Source organism: Nipponia nippon, unplaced genomic scaffold (genome assembly GCF_047370975.1).
Source record: "Nipponia nippon isolate SJK-2023a ecotype South Korea unplaced genomic scaffold, ASM4737097v1 scaffold_3, whole genome shotgun sequence".
Lineage (NCBI taxonomy): Eukaryota > Metazoa > Chordata > Aves > Pelecaniformes > Threskiornithidae > Nipponia > Nipponia nippon.
Genome location: NW_028262347.1, coordinates 14,352,172 through 14,374,713, shown reverse-complemented (window position 1 = coordinate 14,374,713; position 22,542 = coordinate 14,352,172). Strand labels below are relative to the sequence as shown.

The following is a 22,542-nucleotide window of genomic DNA, read 5'->3' as shown; positions in this document are numbered from 1 at the left end:
AAATTCCCCCATCTCTTGCCCCATTCCCTTTTGTCTTCTCCTAAGGGCCACACGGAATTGGGCAGGGAGTGGTCACGGCATGCATCAGTTGTGCTAGTTCTGCCCCGTGGCACCGTCCTTCGTGAGGGCTGCATGGCCTTTCCTCAGGAGGCAGGAAAGGGAATCTGTCACATGGTCTTAATGCAGTGGCCTAAGTGGTATGAGTGCACAGGTACATCGTGTCATAGGATCAACATCAGAATAAAAATTGGAGAACGAGAGAAACGATCTCAAAAAATAGGATGTTGTTCAAGATGGAAGGATGTAAGGTATTATTTTTAAGAATAATTAGCTGCACAGGAAGGCGATGGAGTGTTATTGGTAAGCAGTACACCCCTCAGAAAAGCATCTAGGGCTAGTATTGCATCATAAACTGAACAAGCCAGTGCTGTCATACTGTTGTGAAATAAGCAGACTTCACACTGTATAAAGAGCTCTATAAAAGACACATGAAGCAAGGTCCTGTTCAAGTCAGCACTGATAAGACGTCAGCTGGAGCACAACATCCATTTTTGGGCACCTCACTTGAAGAAAGACCAATAAAGAAACCACGGTAGAGCCATGTAATTTTCAGAGGTATAGAAAATGTGACCCATGAGGTAAAATTGAAAGAATTAATTTGTTTAGTCTAGCAATGAGAGGACTGAGGGAAGATATGATACCACTTCTCAAACACATAAAAAGTATTGCAGAGATACAAACTGTTCTTCATGTCTATGGATACGGCAAGAAGTAATAGTCTTAAACTGCAACTTGAAGACTTAAGTTATATTTTACAAAAAGCTTTTGAACTGTAAGGAACATTATGCAGTAGCTCACTGTGGAGAGGTCTGAAGAATCAGCATGACTGCAAATTTTCAAGGTCAGGTTGAACAAATATCTGTCAGGAGCTGATCAGATAGAGTGGATTCTGCTCCGAAGCAAGAGGATGAACTGGAAAACATTTTCAGATCCTTTTTAAAATCATGTCTAGAGAAGCAACTCCATGGTCCTCATTACTAAGTTGGCATGAAAAAGGAGGAAATAATGTACCAGTGTCACATCTCCAAGTTTTCTTAAATTATGACAAGTATTTTGGTTTTCTACTCGTTAAATCTCAGTCTTGTTTTATGTAGAATTAGGGTATCTCTGGTAGAAGAACAGTACATCATACATGAAGCTGGAAAATTATTTTTATTAAGGTTATTCTCTTCTGTGTTTTGTAAATACTTTTAACTTAAATCATGTGAGCAGCTGGGATAAAAGAACCCTTTGATTTATAACTGCTCATTTTGTTTAAATGACAGGAATGGCAGGGATAAGAGAAGAACCCTTCATTCAGCTTTATCTGTGCTGGAGAGTATCTCTTGCAATTGGTCTGTACACCACCGTTTTGTCTAGGTCTTTTTACACTGACTTTCTAAACTCCCCAAAGCTCTCCTAGTGACAGAGGTACACAGACACCAAGATTTGGTGTCCTTTCAGCTAGGCTTGAAAACACACTCACGATCAAACTTCTTCATTTCAACTCTAAAGAAACTTACTCTGACCTTTGTAGAAGTCCTGGTGAAACTAGGGGAAATCCCACTTGAAATTCCCAATACTTCTATGATTAAACATAAATAGCAGAGTTAAACGTCAGTAAGAGAACACCAGTCCCTCATTTCATTTACTACAAAGGAGCAAGTCACTTGTTCTTTATCTACCTCAAAATCCATAAAAGTTGCGGTTTCTAAAAGTTTCCATCCCAGGAAGCAGGAAGCTTAGAAGCAATCTTTTTTTTTTTTCCATTTTAGAGGTAGTTTTATCCTCTGCTTATGTTACCTTTTATTAATTAACACCACTATTTTGTTATCTGACTCCAAAAGCATTTTCTATGGAAGAAGCTTGCCACTGTGTTGTGCTGTGCTCTTGAGTCATTTATTTCTTTGAAGAAAAAACTACCTATACCAGAATACTTGAAGAAGCATCAGTCATTTCCCAAGTTATAAATAACATGATAACTACATCCCCTTTGAAAAAGACAATGATGCTAATAATTACCTTGAAAAAAATCTTTGTTGCCTTCATAGAGTTTACATCATCAATAAACCACTATCAACAATTACTTATGCATTTTAAGTAACAATTGTGCAGTTCTGCTCTAGTTTTGCCAAAATGAAAAGACTCGGTTCAGATGCATCTGTTTTCCAGTGACATCGATGCTTGCTTTCTTTCATTTATTCAGTGAACCAGCTGTGTTGACTGATGTCTGAGAAATCAAGTTCACTCCCAGAATAATTCCATTGTAGTCAATTTAGTTGCAGCGAGGACCAATTTGACCCATGGAGCTCAGCATATTCTAGAAGGTCATGCAGCCTGTCAGTAGCTCAGACAGGACTTAAATAGAGGATCCTCCTGAATCCCAATTCAAATGAGCCTCTTTTGACATCATCATCGTGTCTACACATTCAGAGTGACATTTTGTCAAATGCCACTTGGAGCATTGCTCATCTGTTGGCATACCAAAAAGTGACCTTAATGGCTTTAGTCACATGCCCTCATTCTTTATTTCCATTTATTTATAACTCTCTTCTCTATTCAGTGCCAGCTGTGGAAACCAAAGCGAATTTCCTTTCCCTCTCCCTTGTGGGAGCTGTGGATGAAGAGGTTTCAGACTCATTTCAGGAGGGCGGTAGCAGGGTACTGAGGTCAGTCTGGGAACCCAGCAGTTTCCCTTCGTGCCAGAGCAGCAGCTTAGCAGCTGAAAGCAGCTTCTTGTAGCACATAGCATGCCTGTGTGGGGTGCCCACAGCTAAAATAATACTCCAGTTATGAAGGATCCTCGCTGAATGTAGTGGTTTTGACTATGGGATTTCTCAAAGCCCCTTCTAGCCCTGTATTTCTATGATGCTTGTATAAGAAAGGTACAAAAATAGTTTGTAAGGAAAAGGAAAAGGGTGGTCCATGGAAAGGATGGTCCAAGGAAAAGGATGGTCCATGATTCTGAATATTTACAAGCAATCACAAGGAAGCTCTGACTTACCTCATTGTTATACACCTTTCTTATTCATGACTATTTCTCTATAGTAACTTTACATGATTTAAAAAGTCATTATTTTTTCTCATTTTCCATTTCACAATATATTTTTCGTTGTAATCTAGAAACTAACTTATTTGAAATTATGCAGAAGTTTTTGGTTACAATACCACCAGCACTATCTGTTTTTAACCAGGTTTCTTGTGAAACCATGTTCTGTGCCTTTCTGTCAAACTAATTGGCCGATTTCAATGATACTTGAAAGAAGGAAAGAAATTTCAAGGGCTTTCTGTGGCTTAGGAAATCTTAGAGCATTCCTCGGTTTCTTAGTAAAGGTGGACAACTCCGCTACATCCCAGTTCACACTGTGAAGAAACCTGGGTATGCATCCGTCCTTTTCTCTGCAGCCTGGTTTTCATAGAAAGTAAACATTAAACATTTGTGTTTGATGGGATCTGAACGATGCTCCAAAGGCATCTGTTCTGGTCAGTTCAGGGACCAAGGCCTCTGAGCATGTAGTAGTACGCCCCTGAAGTAAGCCTAATACAGCCCAAAGTGATTAAGTGCCTGTGATTTTCTTTCTATCTGGATATGGGAAGGAGACTCAAATTAGTTCCCTGAGTATGGGAAAAGTAGGTAGAACACGGCAGCATGTATTATCTTAGCGTGAGCCAGCTGGCAGTGGGCGCGCGCACTTGCTGGCCAGTCTGCCTGCACGTACGACTAACTGGATTAACCACAGCACACGCTGTCTCTCTTGCCCAAAGAGATGTCATGGAAGGCACGGAGAGAAGTGGGCTCGGATTATTGCACTGGGAGGGTGAAACTACAGAGCAGTGAATAGAAATGATCAGGACACCAACCTTGCTTAGTTTCATTCTTTCTGAAAGAGCCTATTTATATATGATTGTATGTTTCTACGTGCCATTGTCTTTCCATATGTGCTCTGAAAGTATATGAGCAAACAGTGGCCCCAGTTCTTCCATGACCATCACTGCTTTCGTTCTGCATTGTTGTCATAGGTATTACACTGACTTTAAACTAAAAAACGGGACAGACAGTGAATTCAAAGTTGTTGTTCCAATCCTAGGATCTCCAAATGGGTACGTCACTGTTTAGCAGGAAATAAACATCTATGAACCTCCAACATTGTCTCTCTGTAAGACTTCAAACATATTATGTTCAAACATGAGAAGGAAGAGACAGTTGTAACACTCTGCAGCTTTATAGACAGCTCCTATAAAGCACGTAGAATAAATAGTTGAACTGACCTGCCACACTCCCATGGTCAGCTCATCACTGTATTAGTGCACCCCCAAAATCATCCTGAGAGCAACCGATTTGGGACACTGCTGGTGAAAACTCAGGCCTGTGCACCCTTTCAGCATCCTCTTCAGGAGGTCTAGGTACTTCTTCTGCAGATGTACACAGCCTGGAACATCCCCAGCCAGCATATTTCCACCACGAAGTACTTAAGAGTATATTTTTCCATACTCTCATACTGAGTACTTTGTAGTACTGCCAGTGCAGTAGCCCTCTCATTTTGCAGGCGGACGATATGCCAAACAAGCGAGCTGTGTCTTGGCAGGATGAATTTTCCTCCCACATTCCAGAGGACTCACAACGGGCACTCCCTGCCGAAGGGCTACGTTCACAGCCATGAAGGCAGCCAGACCATCTTACAGACCCACTGAGACGCAGCATTGGGGTTGTCAGATGATGCATATCTGCCTCACGGTAACCCACTTGCTCTGGGGTGAACAAAAGCAAAGAGCTAGGGCCCAGTACTTCTTAGAGACACAAAAAATGAAACCAGAGAGATATAAATGGCATGAGAATAAGGTTCATTACATATACAGACAGCGACCTGGTCAATATCAGAAATTAAACTAGAGGATTTAGTTAAGATCTTGGCAATTCCCAAGATTCACATCCAACCCATGGCACTATGCGTAAGAAATGCTCCCTTAAATAAAGGAAAGTCACAAACTCAATCCATTTTAGTATATGTCTAAAATGATTGTTAGAGGGACACTTTTCAGTAATGCCTTAGACACAAAGAAACAGTTTGTCGTCATCTTGCCTGCAATGAAAGCAGCACAACATTCTACAATTTCTAATTCGCGATTAAAAGTCAAGACACTCATAACAACCTAACTGTGTTAGGAGCTACCTTACATATTTTTATCTGTTCCTCCTCTGTACATCCAGAATGTCTTTTTCCTGTTTATGGGACCTGTTACTGTATCTTGTGCCCAATTACAAATGCAATTGCAAAAGGGCAGGAATTTTTCTTTCTGCACAGTGCCACTCACAAAGGAATCTGGATCTGATCAGGCCTTGTAGACACTGTAATTGAATTTCCTAAATAAATTTTAATGACAGCAATTTTGCAAAATGTTATGCAATATTACAATACATTATCAGGTACTGACTGTAACAGCATCATCTCATGGTAGTGCTTGTTCACAATGACACTGCTAAGCTTCACCGATTTTGGAAACAAATGTAACAACTTTAATTTCCCCTGAGATACATGGTTAAATCTGAAAATCGGGTGTTGTCTAAGCCTAGATGTGTTCCAGTAAACTATGGCATGGGCCTGGATGTTGCCACGCTGTAATAGCCATTAAATAGCTAGCAAAGTTGCTACCTGAGTTTTGGCTCATGCCAACTAGGATTCTCCCAGACGGTGCCCAAGCATGCTTCAGGGATTAGCGTGGGCCAGGGAAGACTTTCAACAGCCATTTTGATGCAGCCACCTGCTCTGCAGGGCTCGGAAGGTTTATCTGTATGAAAATACACGTGTTGTACGATTCGGTGTCAGGGCTGGAGAACGCTCCTGGCCCGTTAGTAGTATAACACAGCCTAAATGTCTCTGTTAGGGCCCCAGTTTATTGTCTCCCCCAGATTTGTCCCCTAAGTAGAAGTTAAAGATATACCAGCTAGGCATCAGAGAGTATTTCACATAATATTTAGAAGCACTTTTTTTTTGGTTTGTTTTAACTGTAGTTCATAAGTTCCTTCTGTGTAGTCTCAAAGACCGTCAAATTCTTTATCATGTAAGAGGTTGGGATTTGTAACAGTAAACATGATATGTACAGTCATTTCATTAAGTATTGTATATTGATTATATATTCATTTTTAACTAAGGCAATTTAATGTTTTGATTAAGCATTACTGTGAAGCCTTTTGTACCTACACATATAGATACATATATATAAAAAATATATTAGCTAATTGTGTAAGCCTCTTTCACAGGGTAACTTAACATCCAACATGATTTGAAACTCTGCTTGCATCTGCCTGCAACAGGTGCCAAATAACTTTTCTCCCTTAATTTCTCTCCAAAACAGTGTGGATACCATAAGGGTGGTCGCCTCTCCACACTGTCATTAGAGGGCTAGGTTAGGCTTTTTGATTATGTCCCCATATGGGCCAGTTTTGCCAGAGAGGCTTTTACTAGCCTAGTAGAATTTATTTTGGTGCAAAATCTCTATGCTAGTAAAAATTTCAGTATAGCTAGTATTAGAGGGGTGAAAAACTTCTTTGCTAGGATAGTTTATTTCACTCAGAGACCCAGCACAAACTGTTACAGTGAGTGTGCTTTTTTGCTGCGATAAACTGCATCTGCACTATAACAGTAAACATTGCCTAGCAAGACTAAGCCTAAAGGGATTTTGGACTATGACTTGATATTCTAAGATGGAGCGAGAGATGGTACAACATTTTTTATCGTGTTATCTAGGAGGATTTTCAATCAAGTTAAAACAGCTCAGTTATAAGGCTATAAAAAATTTAACTATCAGAATTTTTACTTTTTCCTACTTTAGATTGTGCTTCAGTTACTGCCCAAGACAATGAGTATCTTGCTCTGACACAGCTTATGTCAACTGGCTAAATTAAACTTTGTGAAAAAGATATTAATTCTACACTTTAGAGGTCTAAACAAAATACTGATAAACTTTGGTTGCATAGAAGGTTAAACCCTTCATCAAGAGAAGTTTTATCATCAAGTTAGTTGAGCTGTCCTGCCCATGATTAATGCATACACTATCTCCAAGGGAAAGACACCACTGCGGATACAGTTCATGAAATACATACTGTGTGATTCTAATTAAGATATAGGTTGTTGCATTATGCAGATTAAGCTGCGTTAAGGAACTTATCCTTCCAAGTGATTAATGAAATGGTATGCCCAAAAAAATTCTTCAGTAAAAAAGGATTCTGTTTCAGCTGTTAATTTTCACTGTGAGAAAATAAAATGCACTGACCCCAAAATAACCCCACTTCGCTATTCCTCAGTATCTGTGCCTCTCTGCAGTACAAAGAAGCTCCCAAATCTTTTTCATTTCCATATATAGTGGACAATATGTAGGGCCAGTCTGAGTAGTAAAAATGCCAGGAATGTATGCCACTAAAGAAAATACAATTATTAAAACTCCCTTTCTTAGGACTAGGTGCCAAGCAAAAAACTCTGACCTCATGCACAGATGGCTGGAACCTTCCCATCTGTTAATAACTTCTGGCCTCCAACTTCTGCAGGATCCTAACATCAGTCCTCTAAGCATAATAGCACGTCTGGGGTGTATTAAGAGTCAGAGATCTCTGTTCTGGGTTTGCACAACTGTTTGAGCACAGATGTCCCATTGGGACTTTTCCTCAGTTTAAATGCCTTTGTGTGCATAAGACATTGAAAGATCAAAACATACCAAAGCAGCAGGACTAGACTGACATCTTCGTTGGCTCATGGGAATACTGAAACAGGAAACCAATTCAAAATTCTGGTTTGTTGAAGAGCACCTCTGAAGTTGAATTTTCTCATGTTGTGCACACTGGCGTGGCAGAATAGGTACTGATAGGGACATCCAGCAGTGCCAGAAATTACTTGAACAACCATGTAATTCTTCACCAGTTGTTATACCAGAAAAAGAGATGTTTCCCTTTCAAACCGAAAACTGCATGCTGCACAGACACCAGTTGTCTTTACTTACAGACTCCAAATGTTGGCATCTATATTTGTAGTACAGACAAAATGCATTTACTAAAGCAGAGCCTCCTGAACTGTGGCTTTTGCAGCACTGGTGACATACGAACCACTTCCAAATGACACGTGAAGGCAGGTCTGCCTACCGGGAGATACTCAGCTGAAGTGTAGGATGAGCATCCCAAATCCACTACTGTTGGCAATCAGTTACTACCAGGCTGGAGGCACTTACCTAGTGGCTTGCACAAATTTCTATACATAGGCACTAATTATTACTAACTGTTAATGGGCATTGATCAGAGCTATGGAGAGCAGCTTTATCATCTAACTCATTTAGTAGGTCTTAGATTCCATAAAGTAACAGTAGAAATAACTTCAGTCAATATAGATCTGTGTTTAATGACATATGAGTAAAAGTCATTGCGACTGCAAGGCCAGCTTAACATTAGACATACTGATAGGAGATGAAATGATCAGGAAATGTCAGATGAGAAGAGCCAGAAGTAAGAAATAAATTAGGATTTTCCACTGGCAAACGTCAGCAAATCTGCCTGACCATAAGCAGCCAATATATACCTGTCTTCCTCATACAGAACAAGATAACTTGGTAGTATTATCCTTCCTCTACCTTACAGAGACTAAGAGAATGATAGGTTAATGATAAGAAGAGTAAGACTCATGTTTCTAGCCTCCCAAGACGTACCTTGAGAACGCGGCCTCTGAACATAGGTAAGATTTCTTCACTAATAAACTGGACATCCATTCCTGAGCTTCAAGATAAAACGTACATAAATATATTATCGGAGCTCCAGATAGTCTTAGATTTCATATTGCTGCTATACATGATTTTTTTTTTTTTTCATATCACAGCTGCACAGCTTTGTCAACCTTTGATTGTGCTATGTGCTTGAGGAGGTAAGGAAAGATCAAAAAAAACCCATATTTATTTCTAAGAACCTAATTTCTCTGGATTGGGTGCCTCAAAATCCCCCAGTTCCCAGCCCATCGGCTGGAGCCACACGTGAACTACTCACAGGCATAAACAGGGGGTGAGGTGATGGTGGTAATCCAGTGCGTGAAGAAACTTGGGCATGAGTTGTAACGTCCTAACGTAGGGGAAATGGCCAGGGGGATGCAGGGGCCTGCGAGGTGGGCTGCTCTGGGGGAGGGCGGCCACGCGTGGCCTCCCTCGGGCGCCGAGCCTCCCGTGAGTGCCGGTACCCCCGGTGACGGCGGCAGCGCTTCAGGTTCCTGACAAAACCGAGTCTAGGAAACTTTTCACCGCGGCACCAGGTGGTCAGAGCCCGCTCGTCCTCCCAAACGGGACCGCGGGCAGCGTTTACCAACCACCGGAGCCGGACAGCAGCAGAACCAAGTGCTTCCCTTTCCCCGGGGCCGACGAGCAGCCCGGCCTCCCGCCGCGGCCCTGACGCTGCCCCGCCGCGGCTCCGGGCCCAGGACGTCCGGCGGCCGCGGCTCCCTCAGCGCCGGCCCCCCCGCCGCCATCTTGCTAAGGCGCCGCCAGGCGGCCCGCCGCTGCGAGCCCGGCACCTGGCGGGGCCCCGCTGAGGCGGGCAGGGCGGCCGCGCCATGGTGCGGAGCAGGGCGCTGTGGAGCTGCCGCCTGCAGCTCGCCGCGCTGCCCTCAGCGGCGGGCTGGTCAGGTGGGAAGCCGCAGCCGGCGTTGAACGGCTCCTGCTGGAGAGCCGCGGAGCCGCCGCGGAGGGGGTGGAGCGGCACCATGGAGGAGGAGGAGGAGGAGGACGAGACTCCTCAGGGGCAGCCCGGGAGGTGAGCGGCGCTCCGGCGGCAGGCAGCGCTCCGGGGGCGGGGGTCGCTGCCCCTGCGCCTTCCTGTGGGCAGGGAGGGACCGAGCCGAGCCGAGCGGCGGCTGCCGTGCCGTACCCGTCCGGAGGAGAGGCACCTGCCCGACCTGCCGCCTTCCGAGCCCGGGGGAAGGGGAGCCGGAGCAGCGCGGCGCTCCGCACCTGCTCCCAGCGCGGCGGCGGGGCTCGCTAGACGCACGGTACCGGGGTCCCGGCGGGTGAATGCGGCGGGGGTAGCCGGGCTGAGCCGCTGCGGGGGGCGGCGGGGAGCGGGGCGGGGAGCCCCGCCGGAGGCAGCGGGGCAGAGCGGCTGCGGGCGTCCGCTCGGAAAAGTTCGGCGGTGGGCGAGGTGCGCGGGGCCGCCGAGCCCGGGCCCCTGGCCGGGGAGGAGCGGTGAAGCCGGCTCTCCCCCGCGCCGCCTCGGCCCCCGAGGTCCGGGCGGGCGGGCGGCGGCGTGGGCGCTGGCGCGGCGCGGGAGCTGGCGGGCTGGCCGCCCCCGGCCCTTCGCGACAGATCGCGACTGGCGCCCGCTCCAGAAGCAGCTGGGACGGGGAGATCCTTTCACACCGGTGACGGAAATCCTGGAAGAAGAAGTCGTACCGGCCCCCTCCCCGGCCTCCCGCGGGGATGCCTTGGTTTCCCGTAAATTGACAGTAAAATGTGCTGCGGCGGCGCTGGGAAAGAAACAAGTTACGTAATCGCCTGCCCAAAATACGCTTCATGGTACCGACGGTGCCGCGGATGTTTTGCTTTGAAGAGGAGAGACGAGCGGATGTTTATCGCCAGCATTTTTCTTGCGTTGTATAATGTCGATGCGAAGTGGAAGATACTAACGAAGTCGTTTGATGTAATTAGTTCAGTCAAATCATCTCAGTGATCGGCAATTATCTCTAGTAAGGATTCAGGGAAAGTATTTGTTGAATGTCTTGACGGCATGCAGTTAAGTTCGTATTAAACTTCTGCAGAAATGGTTTTTCTAGTGATGATTATGATTTCTTACTCTTCTGTTTGCTAAATGGCGATTATGAAGCAAGTTTTCAGTTTTAAAGGAAAGTACTATTGGCACTTAGGTATTTTTTCTTTGTTTTTCAAACTGCACGGACTAAAGTGACATCAGAAACTGAAGGTAGTGACAGGAAAATCACTTCTGTTTTCTGCCAAAAGACACTTGAAAAAGAGTCATGTATTAATTCATAGTAGTAGCTTTATCAGTTAATGAAGTAGGAAGCCTGTTTCCTTTTACAGGTAAGACTTCCAGGAAGACAAGAAGAAATAAGATTTTTATCTTATTAATGCAAGAGTTATTGCAATAGTTGCTTTAGAAATGCCCAAAATGATATGAAATTAAAAAACTTATTATGGTAAAGGTAATGGGAATTTTGAATACCTGGAGATTGGAAAGCCTTGTCTGATTCATTTGCTGTGATGGAGAGGACACGTTCAGGAGAGGAGGAAGTAAGGGATGACAGTGAAACTGTTCAAATATAAGTAACAGTTAATTGGGCTTCAGCTTGGCCCAAATCAAGAGAGATCCACAGCCTTCTTAAAAGGAAGCAATCCATTATTATTATTATTTTCTTCAGTTGGATTAACTAAGTAGATTTGAGGAATTACCTCAGCAGAAATCTGCTATTTCCTCAGCCTTTATAAGCTCAAGATTGAACCAAAACTGCTAATTCTCCATCCAGAAATAGCTTTTAAGTTCTTTACTGCAAACAGGAAGGCAATTGTTTTGTCTGTGATGAGAAAAATGGAAATGCTGCCATATTAATTAGTGCCTTTATATGTAATACCTGTTGCGAAAATATCCTTTGGTCACATCTATAAATCCCTTCCTGATCTCGGTTTAATTTTTTTTCAGTCAGTTGTTGCAAGTATGTAGCTTGCAGTATGCTGGCTAGCACTGTAATCGGGGTTCTACTTCTCATATGCTCAGAGCCAGGACCGTGCTAAATCACTTGGTCATCTTGTGTCTAAATGCAGCTTTGAGTAAAAAGGATTTTTCTGTAAACGAGATGTTGCACTTGGTTTAAATATTCTTAGAAAATCTAGGAAAGAAGTTACGTGTTATTTACTGTTTGCATGTAATATCTTAGTATTTAGCAGCTGTATAAAGAAGGGATGATTTGGGTTTGAATAGCATGCAACTACACCCAAGCAGATTAACCTTACAAAGCTGTTCAGCAAGAATTGGGCATTACCAAGTGACACTATGAAAACATTTTGCTGCCATTGTGTCCCTGCTGTGAAAAACAAGGTTTGATGAGATGTTGTGTGAGTGAAAAGTCAAGTGGTAAGGAATGTATATCAAGATGTCTATCAGAAGATTTTTCTTGTGTAAGACCTGTTACCATGGTTGGAGCTGGTAGTGCCACTGTCTGCTGAGTAAAGCTTATGGTAAGATTTCAGTTTTTATTGCTTATAATATTTGGAAATAGTTTCAGTTGTTTAGGTGGAAATCTCCCATGGTGTGGGCTGGTTTTTGAGAGAGGGTTTCAGTGAGGTTCAGCTGTTGCTGATAATGAGATTGTGGCAATAACAAGTTGTTCATGTGTGTCTATTTAAGTGTGTGTAAATGAAATACTTTGTCTTCTTAAAACACCTACATATTTAGGATGGTGCCTCGAAAATTACTAGATGGATTACATTTGTGTTGGAAATGTGCCTTGACTCTTCCATAAGAAAAACAAACAAACAAACAACTTCTAATATTAACACTTTTGTTGTTGACTAACAACCAAAGCACTTTGCATTTCATTTAGAGTACATGAAGAGACATAATAATCTAGAGTCATGGGGACAGAGTAGAAGGCTGGTTCTATATAGGAAAAAGGGTTGTCATGAAAAATGTTAACGTGTTGTGATGTTTCCAGTTTCCTTGGGTATTTGTGTTTTGCTGTGTCTGGTATTCTACCATTTGTAATTTCTTTTAATGGCTGTGTTTCAGTTAAAGAACCGTAAGGGTGCTGTATCACATGTTTTCTGGCTTTCCAGTATGAAGTTTTGGAGATTCAAAACTTTTATATTTGGAAAGGCTGATGACCTTCTAGCTTAACTCATGTGAAAGATGGTCTTGGAACAGTTGCATTCAAGAAAAACATTTTTCAACAAAGAAAAACTTCTATTTTCCTTATCTTGACTGATCTGGAAATGATTTCAATGCATTTGAGGTCAAATGTTATAAATAGTTCTATAAAATGCATATATCTATGGGGTGTGTGTACATACATACACAGACAGGGAGAGAGAGAATGTTGTTGGGACAAGCAAAAGTTGAGCTTATGTTGAAACCTAAGTAGATTTAGAAAGAATTTAGGGCAATATTTTTATACTGCAGAGACATAACATTGGGTCCTATGTGCTTGGACTTTGAACTGAAGAGAGGGAATCAAATAGACAAGCATTTAAATATGTATATAAACAAAACTGTATGACTGTGTATTAACTTAAAAATAAAAACTAGTTTAGTGCTTGGGCATTGCTGCACTTCCTGGACAACTAGAGGTTTTATAGGGTTTTAAAGGGTTATTCTCGGTGTGAGTCTAGAGAAAGTTTGCATAGGAGTTTGTTCCTTTCTGGCATGGAGAGAAAAGGAAAAAGAAAATTAAAAGGCTTCGTAAATGAGGTGGAGATAGCAATTGTGCAGTTGCAGACATAAAAGTGCTGGAGTTGATTATAAATGAACTGCTTCAGATCCTACTTTGCCACGTGGATCCTATGGATCAAGGTTTTAACATGATTTCTATCCATTTTATGAAAACAGTTCTTACTTTGCCTCTGTGGCCATGTGCTACAAAGGAAATTGTATTTCTACCATAGTATGTTCAAGTGGAGCCTTAGTTTCATTATGTGTAGTAGTATTTCTTTTTAGTCATATCTAATTGACATAAGATGTTAGATGGGAAACCTTTACCCTCAGGACAGAGTGTGAGCTTGTAATATTTTAAAACTTAATAACTTAAAATACTAAACCGAAGATGCACAGGCTGTTAACGCATGGGAGTGGCTACAGTGTGTTTGTAAATGCTAATCTGTAAAGTTTGGTTGTTTTTTCTAACAGTAAGCCCTATCCGGGAAGGGTTTGGCTCTGTTATTAACTGTAGTCACATCAGTAGACCAACTGAAACTAATGAACTACTCGTTTGCATAAATACTTACAGGAGTGGAGCTGGTGCCAGAACACTAAAGTTGGGGTCCAGATCCTGTAGCTGGGTTGGTACAAGTTTCGTGTTTGCTCTTTTGGAAAAGCTTTATTGAAATTCTGTACAAATGTAAAAGGCTATCCATGGAGATTGTAGTTGTTATTGGAGTCCACGGTTTATCTGCCCAGCTGGATGCATGTGCTATCTTCTCTTATTTTTCTGTTGATTTTAAGAACTCTGCATTTGATTCGTGATCCAGTTATCGTCTTGCTTAGCGTAACGCAGCTGTAATGCTGCTTCTTGCTTCTGTATGTTGTCAGCCTGAGTCCTGCAGAGCAGGTAAGAAAGCTTTCATTCCAGCTCTTGTGTTTTCATCATTCTTCCCTGTACATTAAGCAGTCATGTGAAATTAGTTGTTTAGGGGGAGCAAAGGAAAGCACTTTCTGTTCTGGTGTAGGGAAAATTGACTCCTGCTTTTCTTTGATGACTGCTTCAGCAATAGCATAGAATTACTCTGCTCTTGTGCTTAATCATAATGATAGTCTAGGCTGCTCTTTTAAATGTGATGGCCACATGCCAACTTTTGGATACTTTTGTTCAAGACTGCAGTAAAAGATGAGGGTAGAGAGGGAAATAACTTATTTTAATAGGCCTGTATAGCTAAAGACATTTGCTACTGGGTCTGTCATCTCTGTTAATATGCATGGCCCCTACGGACAACTACCATCATATCAGGGATCATAACCTAAACAGAATGTGCATAACCTAAACAGAAAGCTTCTATAATATTAAATACAGTTCATAAACACGTTTGGGGACTATAAAGTGGTCATATTGGACAGGGACAGTCAGTTGGGGTGTGTGGAAACAAAGGGAAAATAGTTATGTATCATCCCAGTTGCAGGAAGAGGCACCTTTATGCAGTTGATACAATGCCCATAGCTGATCAGATTTAACTCAGGGTTGAGAAATAGCTGGCTCCAGGTACTACTGATGGATTTGACTCTAAAGCCTATTTGCATTTGTACCCAGAGGCATATAAGGGTGTAGCTGATAGGTACTCATAATGACTATGAATAACTTTCTGTTGGTTTAGTTCCCCTAATGAATGCCAGGAAAGTAGAGGTCAGAATGTGTAGTAACGGGAGTGGGCTGCCTTTTGGGTGGTAGGTAGCTATTGAATTTGCTTGGTTATGATATGAAACATCACTTTTGGAGGAGGCAGCCAGAGAGTTTAAGCAGCATCAGTACTAAATGTGAAACCTTGGATGGGGAATAGATTGAAAATGAAGTCTTTTAGGGGTAGGGGGAATCACTGAACCTGACTTGGTGGTGTATGTAACTGAGCTACACTGAGAGAATTCTAAATGGAGGGTATTTAATAAATTACTTTAGCAGCACTGGCATAAGCAGTTTTTGTTTACAACAGTATATTCCTGTTCTCACCCTTCCCTTTCCTAACCAGTTTGTTGGTATAAACACTTGCATGGTTACACAGGGATGCAGGTGAAAAATAAGTACTTCTCTAAGGGATGGGAAGGTAAGAAGTGACTATCAGCTAGATCAGTTTCTTGAACTAATTTACCATGTGGACGCAAATGTTTGTTTTGGCAAGCCTGGGGGAGTAATGGGGGCAGAAATGGGTTGGCTTATGGTCATGGCTGCTCACGTAATACAGCTGTTGTGAGAATATGCCTAACAACCGATGACCGTGGGTAGATGCTTCACATTTGTTTTACTTGTAACTAAATTTTTTTTCTCTGTAATGTCTAAATAAAACTTTGCTTTGATTTACTGTTCATCCTCAAGCTAGATAAGAATGGCAAAGGATTCATCCTAATTCTATGAGGTTGTTTATGGAGAAAGCTATTTCTGTTTCTGTTATCAACTCGTTTCTTCTTCTTTCCTAATCAGTACACAAAATCACTGTAGAGTCAGGATACGTACAGATCTGTTGAGAAGAGAGAAGAACTGGGCTGGCAACTATAGCTGTGCTATGAAATGGGTGCATCCAAGAATGGAAGAAGGCTGTACTAGCATGGATTTTTTGCTTTGTGGATGTTTGGAAAATATGGAAATAGGACATCACACAGAATCCCAAGCTGGCTGTTAAAATATCAAACAATTTGAATGAAAATTTCTGCACTGCTTGTTCTTGCTTGCAACTTTTAATGAGAAATCTCAAATAATAAAAGCATTTATAGGTTCATCTAGTTGCAAACTTGAGAGATCTTCTTTGTGTGAAATCCTAAGACCAAGAGTGTCTGGAATAATTGCTGTTGCAGTCATAAAAAATATGTATAGTGAACGAAGACTTCCAAGTTGTGTAGCAGTATATGATTTGCAGAAAGCTCAGGTTCTTGCTTTGATAAGGCTACAGTGGTATGATGAACAGCCTGAAGTACTGCACAATAAAAGTTCAAATGCATTCAGAATTTTCCAGTCTCAAACTGTTCATTAATTAAAGCAGGCAATTTCAGACCTGAAGGAAAAATAAAAGCACAGCCAAAACTTAGCTGGCAGTTGTTTGATAGTTGAGCTGGCAGCAGGCTTTTTTCAGAAAAATACTTGTGTGATCGCTAGTGTTTGCAAATACCTTACCTTTTAGCTGAAATCCTTTTTTTTTTTTTCTTTTTAGTTTCAAGCCAAAAAGTGTGCTTTTTGCAGTCTTATAAAATACGTATGTTGAAAGAAAACTTCTGAGTTATGTAGCAGTACATGTCTTGTAGAAAGCTTGAATTCTTGCTTTGATAAGGCTACAGTGGCATGATGAAGCACAAACCAAATGAGTTTGCTAGGAATTGTGTGCTGTCCCTTTTAGGTGATGTGTAGTGCAGCCCAGTTCTGGATGTAGTCTATACAGAGAGACAGCAATTAGAAATGAGCCAAACTTGTTCCTCCAAAAATAGAGAAAATTAAGGATATTTGGAAAGCTATGGAATATTTTGCAAGGTCGGTGTGAAGTGTTGTGGATGTTGTTGGGTTCCAGTAAACTATAGCTTCATAGTAACTCTTTCGTAAACTTTCTGGCTTATGAATTTGTTAAATAACGACCACATTTCTGTGTAGAAAAGAAGGATAAACCCATTCTGGCAGACTTCACGTTTAGTAGCATGGCTGTATGCTTAGCAGGGGGAACTACATCCATTTCAGTTATGGAGTAGTGGATGTTAGAGGAGACTGGGTGGAAAAGGTGAAGACTCACACAGTAGAGTTTATGTCGATGCATTTCTTCTTCAAAGAAAGTTAAAATAGTTTGGCTTGAAGCTCTGCTGTGTTTAAAAGACCATTTAAAAAGAAAAATTTCAATGTTGGCGTGCTTCTTGTAGCGTTAATGTATCCTGTTTCCAACCTTCTTTTGGAACAGAAAGAGAAAGTATGAAAATGTTTAACTAAACTTTTAATTATTTTCCTAAATAAACAGAAGACTCAAAGCCAAAATGTTTGTATCCAAGTTTTCAGTTATATAAACAATGCTAAAATAAACAGTTTACCCCAAACCTGTTGTCCTAAGGGCTGTATCCTGTTTAGAAGTGTAAGCTTGTTTACCATGACATAAGACATGGGTTTTCCATGCCACGTCCTGCCTGATCTACAACTTCTCTCTTGCTTTGTGGATTCCTAGGGGCCCCTTAATATTTGGTGCTGGAAAACCAGTTACGTGAGCTCTGCGTTTTGATTCATGTTAGGCTTCATCCTGTTCATCAGACAGTGGTGGTTTCGCCCTCTGCCTCGAGTACCTTCTGGCCTCATGGATTTGGTATGACTAATGGTCTCCTTTAGTAGTTTGTATGTCTTGGTCCATTTCCTTTTTCTCAATTCTCTTGAAACAGTAAAGCACCTTTCAGCACGGAGAGGGTGGTTGCGTTGCGTCTTGCCTGAGCCCCTCTTACAAACGAGGCAATCTACTTGCCCTGGTTTGGGGGTAAGTCACCTCATCCTGAAGGATGGGTTCCATTTGCTAAGAAAGCAATTTAATGCTTTTAAGTAGAATAGTAGTTTTCCTCTTTGTTTAGAAGTGTGTAAAATAGAAGATTTCTTGTGGAACCTTACAATAACAAATATTCACCAAGGACATGACCCCTTCCCCCTGCCCCTCCCAAATGAACACAACTCTACTCCAGTTTGATTTTGGTGTCTCTATCGCTCATAATTTGGCTGGCAATCCAGTGCTTAAATTTATTTCTTGAGTGTCAAACTATTATTCTTCTTGCGGAAGAATTCAGGAAAGCTGGATGAAAAATCAGCTCATTTATGATTGGGTATTTTCTAATATTTAAAATATACCTGCCAAATCTTCTTGTCTGTAGAGGCTTTCTTTTGCAAAAGGGTGAGAATCTCCTTGGACTAATAACTGGTTGAGTTTTATTTTAAGCTAATGATTGCTGGCTTTCAAGAAATTATCGTCTACCATTTTGTTTAATAAGAAAATTAGATTTCTTTTCCTGTATTCCATGAATATTCTAGGATATATTTTACCAGTTTAAATGAAACAGAAATGAACTGTCAAGATTGATACTTCAAAGGAATCTACAGGTCATCAGGAATACTTCGTCAGTTAATTGTTTGTAAATGTGTCCCTTTCTCATACATGTAAAAGGGTTTAAAGTATTCTGTGAGCACTGAGGTCTTTTATCCCTTCAGTTGCTTATGGAATACTAATGAAAGTAATGTATGTGCATCATGTGGAAAATATGTTGGCAGACAGATACCTGCAGTGCCTTAAATGCTTTGGCATTGTCTTTGTTTAATCAGCACAGTTGATCCCTGCTTCCCCTAGAGCTTTATACTTTCAGAATAAGATCAAAGGTTTATATGAAAATTTAAGCAAAAGTAGAATTCACCTATTTTAGAGATGAATGAATAGATAAACAGAAGCTTAAAAATAAAACCTTAGGCACTCCAGTCTCTAATATAAAATGTCTTGTAGGAACAATAATTACAGTAGTTATATATATTTAAAAATCAGACATCTGAGATGTTAACAGAAGAATTTCCTTGAATTAAGTACCTAACTGATTAAAGTTTTGTGATTTGTTTTCATGATGCTTTCTGGAAGAGTAGATGTTTTATGCTGTTTCTGCGTGCTTTGCTAAATTAATAAGCTGACTTGGCATTGAAAATGCTCTTTGAGGAATGCCAAAAAAAAAAAAAAACCCTCTTAGATTAAAAAGTAACAGTTAAAATATCCATTACAATTTTTTGGGTAGTCTGTCTACCTTTTCGTGGCACTAATTCTTTTTGTTGCCATTTATACCTGCTTAAATTGGTATAGAGCACGTTGGGTGGCTGTTCCATTGAAGGCTGATTCCAGTAAATGTTTAGTGGCATAGAGAAAAAGCCTAGGAGTATCAACAGTTAAATTAAAATTATGATGCAGATGTGGTATATTATTGCTAAATAGAAAATACATAAATGGAATGGTTTCAGTAAAACTACAGGGAAACTAGAGTACAAAGCAATTACATTAAAACAAGATTATGACCAATGGTACTATTTATTAAAAAAGTATATCAGCAATGTTTTCTGAACGTTGTTCATGCTTCTTTATCAGAAGTGAATTTTGATGTGTTAATATTTTATCTCTACTGTATGGCAAAATAATGGTTATTTTGTTAAGAAAATTTCACAATATTTATCAATTGTTATATGTTTGCAACTGACACCACACTTTCTGTTTAGTAATAGGTTGCTGCTGAAATAGCAGGGATGGGCTCTGCATTTGAAGTTAGAGCATCACCAGTGAATGCATTTGGGTTCAGTTTGATAACACTTATATGTGTGTGAAATCTTCACTGTAATGTTGCAGTGACAATATTTTTTTCTCTGTAATTATGAACTTATGAGGGGCACAGTGAGTTACACCTACCCAGCTACTTAGAAAATATCTAATTTAGGAAATAATTTCTAAGAAAACTGTGGGCTTTAATTCTGTTTTCTGAAAATGTTGTTTGTTTGGACTAGCTTTCATACATCAGCCCAGTGCTTCTCATATGAGTATACAGCTGAAGTTTGAGTATCTGAGTTAATGAAATAGTAGATAGTCGAAAACATGTGGTGGAGAGTTTTTCCACAGGATGAACTTCACAATTTATTATTAAAAATTATTCCTGCACCTAAGCAGTATATCATGCTGTCTGGTCATCTTCTAGTTTTTATCAGGTAGAGCTTGTAACTACCAGAAAGTTGTGTACTCTTTAAAATGGCAACCTATTTTTTTAAAAAACTGTCAGAACAGTGTATTTACTTTCAACTGAAATGTTGAAAGTAAATATAGAAACTGAAGAATTTAGCTTCAACTGAATTGCTTCAGCAACTTTTAAATAAAATAGGCGTATTTGGGTTTTTTTGTACCTTGGATATAATGAGTTCAGTAGGACTCTGTATTCCTAAACTCTGCAACACTTAAGTGCAGTTTGGAATAAGAGACTCTGACTACTGAGTTCACAGTTTTCTAAGAAATGTGCCAGAGTTGTGACTTTATAGAAATAAGCTTGTCTCAGTTATTTTGTGATATTCCAATTTTCTGTGGCCTCTCACTAGTCAGTTCAGTTAAATTTGTATCAAAATTGTATTTGAAACAGTTACTTTTATTGTTACTACAATAAGCTTTTCCTCTGTTTTGGACAAAATAGGAAATAGGACCAAGCATCTTTTGTGTTCTGACTTTTCTGCATGTATGTGCATCTTGTTGGTAGAAGTAATGTTATTAATGCTACATGAGGCTGCTGCTCTTACTACAAAACAAAGTTACTATATAGGCAAATCCTAAGGTACTGTATAGTTCCAGTGTCTCTTGGACAGGTTTGCAGGAACGTATTAAATCAGGCACTAAATGTCATAAGTTTCAGGGGGAACTTACTATTCTTCCAAAACGTAAATTAAAGAACCCTTCCCCCTCACTCTTGCAATTGGTAGATAATAGTTTTAGTATCTGAAGCTGTGCATACCAGGGAGTAAAATTCTGCCTGAACTACAGAGAGATGTCATGTCTACTTGCCACAGCATGTTTTTGAAGTCTTTTGTGTAATAGCAACTGTTTTAAAAGCATATTTTGTTGAGGAAAAAATACACTAGATCATAAAATGAGAAGGGCAGGCTTGTTTTTAATGTGTGTGAGAACATTCAGTCTTACGAATGCTGATGTTAGTCCAAGAAAAGATTGATTAATCTAATTTAAAATTTATTTTAGTTCTCCTCAAATAGATATGGATAAGAAAATGGGTGAAGAGCAACCTTTGACTGTGTGTAACCAGTACCCTAAAGAAGCGGTGAGGAAACGTCAGAATTCGGGTCGAGGTTCCAGGGGCAGCGATTCTTCCAGGACCTCCAGGAAAAGCTTCAGGCTGGACTACAGATTAGAAGAGGATGTAACTAAATCAAAGAGAGGCAAAGATGGGAAGTTTGTCAACCCGTGGCCAACATGGAAATCGCCAACCTTGCCAAATATTTTGAAATGGTCCCTTATGGAAAAAAATAACAGCAACGTGCCATGCTCAAAGCAGGTAAATACTTGCATGTTTCCTGTTCTTGGTTTAGACTGCTTTTACCTCTGCTCTACTCAATAAAATAGGACAGTTTCTAACTAACACTTATTAGGCATCTTTTGGAGACTTTTCTAAGTGTTATTTTTCTAATCTTTATTATCACTTCATTCTTTTCAAAAGGTGGGTTACTACTTCCTGCCTCTTTAGGTTGTTTGTTTTTTTTTTCTCCTTTCTGTTAGTTCCACACCCTTGGATTGATCCAGCTTAGTTTGTATTTACAAAACCAACAAAAATGGCCCCCTAGCTCAGTCATAAACTACAGTTGCACTTTTCTTTTTAATACGTGTTGCCTTATGAAGCATAATACATAACATTACTCGTATTGGATGAAGCAGCTGAATAATTGTGGTATAACTAATTTTAAAAATTTTACCTTCCCCCCCCCCCCCCGACTCCCGTTTACTACATACATTACATCTTTTTCATAAAAATGTAATAAATATTTGCTCTCACTTACTTATGGAAGTGTTTGCAAATCTATGTTTTTCTGTTTCAGTACACCAGGAGAAAAAATTGCATATGTTAAAACTAACCTGAGCAAGTATTTGTACTGAAATACTAAAGGTACGGTGCCAGTTTACTGGGAAACACCATTATTTGTTCTTGGTGTATTGCTTCTGTCAGATATGGTATATAAAGAAAGAGGCAGGGGAAGCAACTTCTGAGAGAAGCTTCTTTTCTGTGAAGAGTAATGGATACTGGAAAGCCCCGGGTTATCTTTGTGGCCACAATGGGTGTTATGATGGCCACAGTTTTGACAGTTAGGATTACTTCTCAGTGTATTTTCTAATGTGTTTACTGCACTTCGGAAAAGCCGTGCTGAAGGGTGTGCAACCAGGAAAAGCATTTTTGAACAAATAGGTGGTGTTAATGCCTTTAAGCATCCAAGAAGCCAAGCATAAGCTATAAATCTCACAGTCAGTATTTAGCAAATAGCTTACACTTTTCATTTTCATCTTATGTGAATTAACTGTGAAGGAAGGAATTTGATCAGCTTTACAGAC

The 22,542-nt window shown here is 40.5% G+C and overlaps 1 protein-coding gene across 8 annotated transcripts in view; it reads left to right on the top strand.

The window, feature by feature from the left end:
* The first annotated feature begins 9,522 nt into the window (after positions 1-9,522).
* The window catches only part of NAPEPLD (N-acyl phosphatidylethanolamine phospholipase D), a 22,279-nt gene continuing 9,259 nt past the window's right edge, over positions 9,523-22,542 (top strand). The window contains exons 1-3 of one of the 8 annotated variants that reach the window (XM_087767576.1): positions 9,706-9,814; positions 17,617-17,751; positions 21,184-21,496. In XM_087767576.1, the coding sequence (XP_087623702.1) occupies positions 21,200-21,496 (297 nt within the window). In that variant the 5' untranslated portion in view covers positions 9,706-9,814; positions 17,617-17,751; positions 21,184-21,199. The other 7 variants (XM_087767574.1, XM_087767575.1, XR_015706901.1 and 4 more) reach the window with 7 other exon arrangements.